Source organism: Platichthys flesus, chromosome 5 (assembly GCF_949316205.1).
Source record: "Platichthys flesus chromosome 5, fPlaFle2.1, whole genome shotgun sequence".
NCBI lineage: Eukaryota > Metazoa > Chordata > Actinopteri > Pleuronectiformes > Pleuronectidae > Platichthys > Platichthys flesus.
The window spans coordinates 18947603-18960002 of NC_084949.1; the positions used below are offsets into that span (position 1 = coordinate 18947603).

The 12400-nt window shown below is 42.2% G+C and overlaps 1 protein-coding gene across 1 annotated transcript in view; it reads right to left on the bottom strand.

Moving 5' to 3' along the window:
* The window catches only part of fbxo41 (F-box protein 41), a 42325-nt gene that overhangs the window by 5193 nt on the left and 24732 nt on the right, over positions 1–12400 (bottom strand). Inside the window, exons 5-13 of the mRNA XM_062388818.1 lie at positions 10256–10329; positions 6089–6465; positions 3322–3560; positions 3106–3221; positions 2524–2676; positions 2315–2410; positions 1260–1378; positions 862–1020; positions 513–628 (exon numbers count right to left, since the gene is read on the bottom strand). Of these exons, the coding sequence (XP_062244802.1) occupies positions 513–628; positions 862–1020; positions 1260–1378; positions 2315–2410; positions 2524–2676; positions 3106–3221; positions 3322–3560; positions 6089–6465; positions 10256–10329 (1449 nt within the window). The remainder of the gene's footprint in view (positions 1–512; positions 629–861; positions 1021–1259; positions 1379–2314; positions 2411–2523; positions 2677–3105; positions 3222–3321; positions 3561–6088; positions 6466–10255; positions 10330–12400) is intronic.

Consider the following 12400-nt stretch of genomic DNA (forward strand, 5'->3'; position numbering starts at 1 on the left):
AATAAATAAAATAAAGTTATAAGAATAGTTTGTAAGAGCACAGCTTGATTAAAAGCAAAGTGCCATTTTAATCTTTAATAATCAATGGATTTATTAAAAGTCTGAAGGTAATGGAAAAATCCCACAAAAAAACATTCTATGATTACTATCATAGATGACGAGGAACTTCTCAAATATTCACTGAACAGAATCGTGCTATCAGCTAATTTAGAGCATTTCTATTTCAGGAATTACTTAAATAAGTAATTACTAATAAAACCAGGAGAGTTCAGTAGAAATCAAGCGTCAAAACTTATGCCTATTAATTTTCTGTCAAGTGAATAATCACTAATAATCTCAATTCTTAAGTACTGGAGGGTTTCTGAGTGTGGAATCGTTTAAGGGCCATATAGAGCAGGGGACATTAGTGAACTTGAAGGTATAAATGAGGGGAGTGTGACGAGCTGACTGAAAACAATACGTTTCTTACTCCGGGGGAACCTGTGAGTGTTATGTGTGATGCCACCGTTCACCTGCAGCTTGTTCACCATCTCATCAAACAGTTTTCTGGCTTCAGGACTGTTGGGGTCCTCAAAGTAGTCTTCGATACCGATCTGCACCACGATGGACTTCAGGTTGCGGCAAACACCTACATGAGAGGACAGAGGATTTAGGTGTTTATTAGGAATTCGTTTTTCCTGCATCAGCAATATTTTATTTGTCTGTAGATGCACCTTTCAAAGTCTTGAAATCAGAACCTATACATTTTTAGAACCATTGCCTTAAACAGAACGCAAAATATTTCTTGGTGCCGGATTTGAATAAAAAGGGCATTTACAATCATAGCGAAAACAGTAGCTATAGTATCTATCGTCAACTCACTGTTGAAGTGGAGCAGGGCTTTCGGGGTGACCGGTGTGGAGGTGAGCACCAGCATCTCCAGACCCTTCAGGCCTTCTCTGCAAACCTCTGCTGACACCTCCTGGTTGATCTCACTCACGTGGTCCAGCTCCAGCACCTGCAGACGCATGCAGTTCCTCGCTGGGGGAGGATATCCAGCACATTTGATACGGCGTTGATGCAACATTAACATTTTAGCTGATAATTAAGAGTTTGTTTGGATACAAAACCTGGTGAAATTACATTTTCAGCACATTTTAACAAAACTAGGATAACACTGATAACCGTGTTCATTTCAGTCACTGCAGTCATGGCACAAAAATGTGCGCAAGTCAGCAGTAAAGATGTGACTCCAAGCTGAATTTATAAGGAACAATTACCCAGTGAGGCCAAACCCTGAATGCCACATCCGGCCCCACCCACACCGAGAGCCCGGAGGTGTGGCCAACATCTGCCAATGGTCTGCAGACATCGGTTACTGAAACGCGCCGGTTGTTGGCTGAAAGAGACAAGAAATACAATATACAAGAAATGATTTAACTACCGTTAGGTTATCACAATTAGGGTTGCAAAATTCCAGGAATATTCAAAGTTGGAAACTTTCCATGGGAATTAACAGGAAATATACGGGAATTAACGGGAAATAACGGAATTTATACTAACTGTATTTACCTTGTCATATACAGACATAAATATAAACATTTTGTTTTGTCATAGGCTGATTTGAGCCCTGAGGAAACTGTGGGCACTTGACTATATGCTTCTGCATCTTTGTGTCATTCTTAACATAGGTCTTTGCAAAGTATTTGCAAATGTACACAGCCTTTCCTTCTACATTGGCTGGGGTGAAATGTCTCCACACATGAGATAGTGCACGTGGAATTGTTCTGTAGAATAAGATGAGAAAAAAGCTTGTAAAAAAACACTAATGCAATGGCAGAGATATAAATAGTTGGCCAATTAGAATCATTTTTTAAATATTTTACAATTGATGGATAAATAAATAGAAATAGGCTAGATGAACATCCTCAATCAGCATGCTAATATATTTTCCCAAGTAATATCATAGAAAATTACCTGACTAGTCCTGCACACTAGAGCAGGCCTCAATAGCCCTGCTATAGTGTGAAGGATGCTGGCAGTTATCTGTGCATGTGATGGAGAAATGCAGTGGAGGGTTGAAATTCAACGTGCAGCGTGTGTTGCATTCCATACATCTTTAAAATAGAGTTTTGAATGATGTGTTTAGTGCTCAGCCATTCATTTATGTTTTTTTTGTTTTTTCAAAATTCCCCAAAATTCCCGAGCTTAATATTCCCATGGAAAGTTTCTGGAAAGTTTCTGGAATTTTACCGGAAATTTCCCGCCCCTTTGCAACCCTAATCACAACACATATAGCGTTTATTAAAGTTGTAGAGATACTTCTGTACATTACCATGGGTGTAGTGGCGCCACCTGTAGGGAGATGATGTCTCTACAACCTGCTCCGAGGGCCCAGATGACCTCCTGACCAACCGGGTCTGTGGCACTCCTGCAACACAGTGGATGACATAACTCAGGTTTATTAATATAAATATGAAACCTGCTGTACTTCTATATGAATGTATAGTCTTATTAAGGTAGGATAAGGCAGAGGTGTTGTACCTGTAGGTGACAGCCTGCAGAGCTCGGCAGTAGCAGCTGGCCAGCCACAGGGAGCGATCCGTCAGCAGGTTGGGGCAGTGGGAAATCTTCAGGATCAGCAGGTTGCTTCCTGTGGCCTTTAGCAGCGCCTCCAGACCCTCCTCCAGACAGCCACTTAGACGGAAGGTCAACGAGAAAAGACGGAGACGGAGACAGAGGAAGTACAGTAATTCTCCTGTCCTTCAGAGCAGGCACTTCTGCCACTTATGGTACATGTTCCAGAAAAGGTTTGTGGCAATATGCTGCTTGCAAGTGGATCAATGTAAGAGCATCTTCAACCTATAGAAAACACTTTCTCCCTTGTACAGGATTTAAAACTCTTCCACTCAAGTCAAACCTCAACTTGTTTTATTTCAGGAGATGAAAACTGATATAGTTTACATGCTGATCATTATCAAATGGCTCAAAAACATCTGGGAGCAATCATATATTCTCCTCCTGTTGGCTTCCTCTCATCCACATCAATACCAGTACACTAAATATTAAGTGCCTCCCATTGATTTGGAAAACCGAGTGCAGCTGTTCCCTGCATGTGCGTCTCACCGTGTGCTTTTCAGGTAGTCCTCCTTGGTCTCCTTCTTGCCTCGCTGTCGCGGTTTGAGGTTTTGCAGGATGAGGGAGTGCGTCTGAGTGCACCACTGAGACACCGTGCTCAGAAACTACCAGAGAAACACGCGGCGACAGGTGAAAACCTTCAGAATACACAGCAACTATGCTCCTGCTGCTACAACCCTGCTGATTATTATTGACTGTGCTCACCTTGGAAGAAATGCGAGCGTTCTCCAGCAGCACTCTGGTCCACACGGCCGGGTGGCGAGCCACGAACTTCCAGTCCCGGCAGACCTCCGCGGCTCTCAGGAGGGTTTTGGTGTCCAGGTAGGTGAAGATGCAGAAGAGGGCGGCACGCATCTTCAGGATCTCCGGGCTGATCACCTCGTTGGATCTGGACGGGCTCTTTTCATAACGGCACGGTTTGCCGTAGAGTCCTTCTGACCGACCTGTGTGGAGAAACGTCCAGGTCTTTGAAATCGATGAACACTTCAAAGGAGGAAAACGTTAAATAGAAAGAGACTCATGTTTTTGGATAATGGATTTGATCTAGATCTGCCCCATATTGCACAAACTCAATGATATCAGCCTCCTGAACATGCCTGATTTTTTTTATATCAGAAGCCATGAATTATTCTCTGTGAAATCAAGATAAATGTTGAATAACACCCTATGCCCTAATCTCACAAAGTTAAACAATGTGAAAAAAAAATCTAAATAGCTGAATCCGACCCCTGATCTGCATCCACACCAAAATATAAGGTTTGGGGAAATACGTCCAGTAGTTTTTGCCCTAAAATAACAGACAAAACAACAAATGCAGGCAATAACCCATAATGCTTGGAGGAAATTAAAACCACAACTGCCCTTATCATTTAATATAACTACAATTTAACCATCATCACGCTAAATATATAATCTTTAGGATAATCATTGTGTAAAATGAGTGATTTCACTGAACTGAACTCCCGGGAGAGATTTATTTTCATTCTATTTCTGTAGACGAGCTGATTTTCTGCGGATTAAAGAGCACTTAATATGAACAGACATTCTGTCACATGGTGGCGCCAGCCTTCAACAAGTCAACACACTACACACTACTTTCTTTTTTCTTCTCTCTTCTCGCAGTATATTTATCGGTGTCTATCTATTGGCTGACACCACGTGTTCGGTGCAGGCTCAGCTCATCCCTCCCAGCAAGATCGCTCCTGGATGACTCATTTCATCTTTGGCCTTGGAAGGCGTCTGTTCAAAACCATCAGGGCTATGAACCATTGCTTACACTCTCACTCTTTCTCTCCCTCTCTCTCTCTCTCTCTCTCACACACATACACATACACCGCCCACGCTCAAGACCGCAAAATGAACTAAAAAAGCCGCGTTGTGTGTCGCACGCTGAGGGAAAAGTGTGCATGTAGCTACAGACCATCTGATCCAACCTGGCAGGGACTCTCCCAATAAGGAGAGCTACGTCAGAGACCGGAGGAACGCCAGTAAACATGTTGAGCGTTATATGTGAGGAAAAACGTTTCAGCTTAATGGGGCAGTCATGCAAATTTGTCATAAGGCTCTGGCCCAGTTTCACTGCTTCCCAGACTGCATCGCTCCACCTGCTATTTGGACCGAAGACGACAGCAGGCGGAGAGAAGTGGAGAGCAGCAGCAGCAGCAGCAGCGAGTTTAAGGATCTTGGCAGAGCAGGAAGTGAACAGAGAGATGTACAATCTGTGGTGGAGCTGTAGAAATGTGGCGTTATGATTAGCGGTCGTTTTACATGGCTCAGTACAGACCGCACACGGAGGAGGAACTGAGACGGTGCAACAGACAAACGGCGTCGGACAATTACAAAGATCTTCAATGTCTTAAAATAAAGAACCTCAGAGCAGAGAGTGGAGGAGTCACTGCAGTGTACGACTTAACTCATCAACTGCACCGACACAACATGCAGAGAATAAAGTAATTACACCTCAGGGAAAAAGGGGGCTTTTGATTAAATGCCTGTTATAATCACTACAAGCAACCATATTAACAGTCTATCAGCCCTAAACAGTGTTAGTTTATTAGTAAATCATTTAAAACTAAATTAAGAGCACAGCACAATTACATTAAGGTGTGTTTAAAAAAAATAAACAGTATGCCGTCGTTAACAATAAAGGGTTCTACTTTTTCACTCTGCGTCTGCCATTTTGTGCAAATTATACACAAAAAAAATCCAAAGTCACTGGAGATTTAGCTTCTGGCTTTTTTGCGTTTATTCTTCACAGCAGAAACGGTTTCACAAAGAATCATATAAATAACCCTAACCCAAATCATTACCCTAACCATAACCCTAACCATGGGAATTAAGAAACTGGAGTAACTGTGGCGGAAAGCTTCGGAAACATCAAGTAATTGGATGATGTGTATCTAAGTGAGGACAGTTAATGACATCATGCATTCCCCAGCCTCCTAGCCTGACCTTAACCATCCAAACGAAATGCCTAACCCTTAGTCTGACCTGAACTAAGTCTTAACCCTCAAACAGTCCATTGAAAAAGTGATGGTGATGGTCTGTGCTTAAAATAGTCCTAAATTTTGAGTTATTTTAGGTTATTGTACACAACCAAAATGAGTCTTTTCAAACAGTGTACAGTTTACGACAACGTCTATCTACACTTTTTGAAAATGGAATTGAATTTGAAAAAGTCTGTGGAAAATAAAACATTTGGAAGAGGGTTTTTGTTTTGTCGTGTTTTCACACTGCAGCAGCCATGAGGCCGACTCCCTCCCAGTTGACCATGTATGCACATGTCTGATCCCCCCTCAGTTTGAAGCAGGATCTGACCTAATCCACCGGCCTTCATTCTGTGACTCCTGGCTCCCGAAAGTCTGAGCCGCAGCTCTGACGTTACACCAGAGGGAGCGTGTGAGAGGATGTGTTTGGAATTCTGAAAAACACCAGCTCATCTGCTCTGAGTGACTCCACAGCGAGGCCTCACCTATGTTGGGGCGGTATCCGGTCCTGCCGTGGTGGGGATAGGGCGCGGCGGACTGCTGCACCTCAGCCACGGCTCTCCTGTCCTGCTCCCACATCTCCACCTCAGACTCGGTCGTCCGGGAGCCCACGTCCGACACGTCCCCCTCCTCGCCCTCCGTGCTGTTCCTGTAAGGTCGCCGCTGCCAGTTCTGGATCGCCTGTTTACGGAGACCCCAGTTCCTGGAGCCGCATCCAGGGGAGCGCTCGTAGCCCTCGCCCAGCCGGCACTGCGTGTGATAGTACTGAGCCTCGGGACAGTCCTCCATGGGATGCATCTCCACGCTGTCACTGTCATAACCCCCCGATCCCTGCGACACCGACTTGATCCGCCCTGATGCTCTGCAGCAGGAGAGAGGAAGTTGAGCAGGAGAGATGATTGAAAGATTTTGTTCTTTTTGACAAGAGAACACATCCGACACATGAGAAGTCTGTTACACAATAGGGCTGTAGAGATATAATCTTGGGAAACAGCACAAGTCTGTAGACTTACTATAAACCACCCTAACCCTTATCCTAACCTTAACCTTAATCATGTCTTCAGCTTAAATGTTAATGATATAGGGTTAGGTTAAGAGAGCGTGCACGAGAAAAGAAAACTGCCCTTGAACTGATGTGTTCACGGCTCTGAGACATATTCTACAAATATAGACATTACACTTTTTTTTCGAAACGAGTGCTTTTGCTCCTACGATGACAAAAGGATCATTTTCACTGTCCGTTTTGCTTTGAACTGCACAAAGCCCTCGGAGAGAATAGCTAAGATAACAAATCTCTGGAGGCATAAAGTTTACATTGTGATAATAGGCTTCATTTTTTTATTTTAAACGTCATCTAAAATTGTAGTATTAAAAATAATAAGGAATTCAATTGAAATGTGATTAAAGTGGAAGATTGAAAAACCCTTTTTCGACATCAACGGTAAAAACATGATCAACATGAAAACAAATACTTTTTCACTCTAGCACATTGTTGGAGGCTGACAGTCGGTTCTGTAAACCACCTCCTCTGTTAAGTGATGGTTTTTCCCAGTTGACAAAGATGGATTCTTTCACTCCTCTTTCAATCCATTCTGTGGCCAAACTACGAACATTACCATCTTCTGTCCCTTGTTGCTGAGATGTGAGTGAACTGCTGAGTCGTGGCCTGAGGAACTCTCCTCTGCTGTGTCATCAGTTTCTGATGTTTAGTTTCTCCAGGTCGGAGTAAACCTTGTTGAATCGGACTGAATAAACCACATTGTTCTGTGTCTGACTGACTTTCTCCTGTCTTTACGATCAATTTAAAGCTAAAGACAGTTTCCTGGAAACAGTCTGTCTCCGACTGAAGGTCATGAAATACACTTGAACACACATTTCAAGATCAGTAATCCACATATCAAAAACCACTGTGTAAAAACAATATGGTTCAAGGTCTTGTGGGTAGTGACCTGCAGATACTCACTTGAACCTCGGTTAAACCCCAATCTGCCCTATTCTTGTTTCTTGTCTTTGTTTTTCACAAATACAATTTTTTTTAGGGTTTTGAAGTTTACTGTTTTCAGTAAAGACTTGTCTCTACACAGGGGTGTTGCTATTTCATTTGACTGAAACACTTCTTATAGCAGGAGTTGCAGTCCGACTGACACAGAACAGCAGCATCTCAGAGAATTTATAGTAGAACGAGGGCAGCTTTTGTACATATGTGCCGGGATAGGGCTCAAAATAACTTCAGAGTCGGCACAAGTAATGAACGGTTACAAATATCTGCCTCTGAACAACTGGGACATTTCCCTTTTTTCTCAGAACTCAAAATGAGAAGAGTCAAATCATCTGTTTAAATCGTTTTGGGAGTAAAAGAGAAACAGAGTCTGATCCTGCAGGTGTAGCCCACATCAACAATAACAAGTTAAACACAGATGAGGAAATATATACATCTAGCCACAAATTAAACACGTAAGTATAGGCTAATGAGCCAATTCTTAAACTTTATGACGATACTAATGTTTGGGAAGCATTAAATCAACATTAAGACAAAGGATACTGGGTGATTCAGATCATAACAAGCTTGTGATTACTGCAGCAACTGCTAATCAATCATTCCAGCACGTGCTCAGTAGCATCAGAGAGAAAATCACAACGGATATCAGGAGAAGAAACACACAGACACTTGTATTGATTCTGAGTGTAAAAATCAAAAAAAAAATACGTATTGTGTCTTTATGTAACAAATAATAATAATAATAATACAAATATAAAAAACAATACAACAGGAGATCAATATAGAGATTTCAAAAAGTAAAAATATTTTGCAAATTTGCCACAAGTACATTGGTGAATGTGGCTTCCATTGTTAATGGGATCAGAATCAATGAAGGACTCAAGCTGTTGCACATGTGAGATGATAACCTTTACTACAGCGAGTCACAGGAATATCTGCACTGATGAAGATCTTTTTATAACATGAGACAGGAGGTTCGGAGGGATGTTGTTGGGCCACTGTTTGTGGGGTTGTGTGTGTGTGTGTGTGTGTGTGTCCATGACTCAGAGGGGAAGGCCCGACAGGTTTTGTGTGACATCACATTAGGGAACACGTTCACGTAGAAACTGGGGATGACAGTCGTGTTAGTCAGGGTGTAATGGCAGCGCCATGTGTCTGAAACCTCCAGCAGAGACCGGGCTATTAAAAGTCACACCTCATGTCCAATCTGCATCTCAGTGCTGTTACTCAGTGAGAGTCTGGGACTAAAAACATGATCTATTACATCACATATTAGTGTCCGACACTCTGGTGCATCTGAATATTAATGTTGAACGTCAGAGGGTGAAAACGGATGTAAGAGGAGGGGTCACATGATTCTTAATTACGTCTGTTACTGCGTGAATAAATTAGAGCGACAACAAACAAGAGTCTCGATATCTATTAAGTATTCAGTCAAAAAAATATGATAAAAATGTATTAAAATGTTCATATGTAATCATTTCAAACGTGGCAAAGGAGCACATCATCACATTTGATGGTTCAGCAATTTGCTTAATAATCAACAAACAATTTGTTGATTATGAAAAAGGACCATGAATAATTTTTCCGTTGATCAACTAATCTATTTATCTGGAACCTAAGTGCTGTTGATGCTGCAGGAACCCAATGAACTGAAACATACTATCTGCTGAGAAAGTGCTTGTGGAGATATCTACAAAACTATGTCTTGATTTTGAAAGTCTGAAACATTTATTGAAAGGCAAAATTATGAAGTGCCTATCGGTCACACACGTTGTAACTCTGGCAAATCCACTGGTGTCACTGTTTTACTGCTGCTGGCGTGTTGGTCAACATTTACCCCCACTGGACTGACCAGTGTTCCCCTGAAGAGCAGCAGCAGCAGCCAGTGCTTTGGAAAGTGGTTACAAGCTCTGTGACAGTTTCACTGCAGCAGCTCGCGACAGGAAAGAAAAGATGAAGTGCAACGAATTCATGTGACAGGAAAAAGCCACAAAATCTCCAGCCGGACCAGGAAACAGTTTTCTTTTCAAATAAACACATTTCACCGCTCCCTTATCAGCTGAGCATTAAAGAAGATACCAAAATGTGTATTACTATCTAAATAGTGGTAAAAGCTAAATCATCTGTGATTATATAACGCTTCACATTCTTCGCACACATTCATACAGTGAATCTACGGGCAGCACTTTTTTCTATGGGGGGCAATTCGGGTTCAATATCTCGCTCAAGGACACTTCGAGACTCTAACATGTATTCAAGTGTGATTGTGAGTGTGAATGGTGGTTTGCCTGTGTTTGTTTGGCCTTGTGATACACTGGTGACCTGTCAGTCTGTCCTGCCTCTCGCCCAGTGTCAGCTGGGATCGGCTCCAGTCCCTGTGAGAGCCTCAGAGGATAAGCTGTACAAATAATAGGTGGATGGATCTAAAGAACACTATGTGTAATAAGGCAGCTGGGGACTAGGGTCATCTTCTCTGTCCTTCCTGTTAGTGAGAGGACCAGTAAATGAGGGTTTCCACTCGTCTCATTAAGCTCCACATGGCTCAGTGAGACTTGGGATGGTTTTCAATTCAGACTCGAGGGTTTCAAGGTCATCAAGGTTTTGGGATCGTTCATGAATGTGGATATACGAGAGCAAGGTGCTGACTTACCCTGTGCTGGGGGACGAACGCCGGTCGGACACCTGGTACATGCCCCTTGTGCTTCCAGAGAGGCTGGAGTTTCTCTGCAGAGACACAAAGGAGGTATCATAACAATGACTCAGTACTTTCAACTTCCTCACATGTGTCCATGGCTCTGGTATCATATACGCAGAGATGTGGCTGTTGTGCCAAATGCAAGTATGTTCCCATGTTTCGGTTTTTCCCGATGGAAATCTACAGTACATGAGAGTTTTAGCATTTTTAATGAGAGAAATTTGTATTTTAAAATATTCAATAATATAATGAAAGATAATAAACTCGAAACTTAAGCAACAAATGCTTGTAATACCATTATCAACCAGTTGTCTGTGTCTATCAAACAGACTGATTCATATAATTATAATTGAAAGGGAATAATAAAATCAAATAGCTAATTTAACAGTGGAATGTGTTGTCATGAAATTATCATGGGGAGGTTTTCTACAAATATGTCAAACAGGATCCGACATCTCAAATGTTTTAATCAATATTGAAAGAGAGACACAGAGTTTGTTCTCTGATAAGAGGTCTGGTGGTTTCATCTCACTTCAGTTTACAGATTTGAGCACAAACATGGCAGCTGGTTAAAGCGTCACATTGATGTAAACGATGATCAGACGAAGATGGTGGTTAAACAAGACAAAGCTTGTTAAGATTGTTTTAGTCTAATGAAATATGACCAGAGCGCATGAATGTGCTCAGGAGATGAAATGCATGTTCCAGCTATACACTGTATTTACAGATGGATGCTAAAACACCTCCCAGTGAAGTGAAGCCAAATCCTCTTGATCACCCCTGGTGGCTGCTTGCAGAATAGGCTGAAACCTCATGATTGACAGTTGAGATTGACTTGATTAGCCAAGAACGTATCTCAGCGAAATCAGGAACTATATAAGAGGCAGTGGTCTAGTGGCAGAAACTTGGACTATGGACAGAGAAGGTCTCTGGTTCGACTCCACGGAGAGACAACAAAAGACGAACCTGGATTGATCTGTCCAAAAATCCAAGAGTCTCCCTACCATGTCTAGTGCCCCTGAGCAAGGCACCTCCCCGAGCGCCGTACATGGTCGCTCACTGCTCTGTGTCCTGCACCAGATGGGTCAGAGATTCAATTTCCCTACCTGCATGAGTGTGCCTTTGCATGTCTGTGCATGTGTTTGGGACTAATAAATGGATCTTAATCTTAATCTTAAACACTTGACTCCAGCAACACATAACGAAGCTGCAGCTCTGAAAGCAGGTCCATATTCCTAAGTGTATCTAGTGTGTAATCTGACTCTCACTCGTTCTGTTTGCCCGAGAGCAAAACGCTCCTTGTTCCTCTCACATGCTGAGTGTAGTGTTTGTACGTGTGTGCGTACATCCATGTGTATGTGTGAAGTGGTGCCAGGTGGGAGTATGTGCACCAGACTGGCAACATGTCACAGAGGGAAAATGTGCTCAAACTCTCCCTCTTCTCTTCTCTTCTCTCTCTCCGTTCTACTTGCTCAGCTTGTTTCTGGCTTAGTGCCAGTGGAACAGGACCATGGAGGAAAGAGGCAAACACATAAACAATGTTTTTTTTCTGACCAGGCTGCAGTAAAAAGCAAAGGACGGACAAATCTCACACAATGGATGAAATAAAAGAAACAAATCAAATTTGGTCCATAACTAAATATTTCAATCTATTTCTCTTCCTTGCTCTCAGTGGCTGTCGGTCCTAAATTACCTCTATGACTGTAAAACCAGTCTCTCGGGTGGTAAAGGGTGACCCTGCTGATACCAGTGAGATGGAGAGCCAGGTGGTGAAGGTGTGTGGATAGATGCGTCGACCACTGTCTGACTCCAAACATTGAAATGTTTATTACTCGCAATCAAAGAACAGAACATGAAGAGACATGACAATTAACCAACTGATTTTAAATCTAGAGAGATCATGGCAACATTTCAGTCCCAGATCAAATTATTCCTATTATTTGCTGTTGATCATTGGTGGGTTGTACAGTTAAACAAATGAATCATCCATAGCTATTTGCACAACATAAGATTGGTCAGGTATTTGTTTATTTGGAAAAACTGGTTAGGGACAATAGAGCAAACTCTTAAAATTATGAAAACATTTACGAAACAGATTTC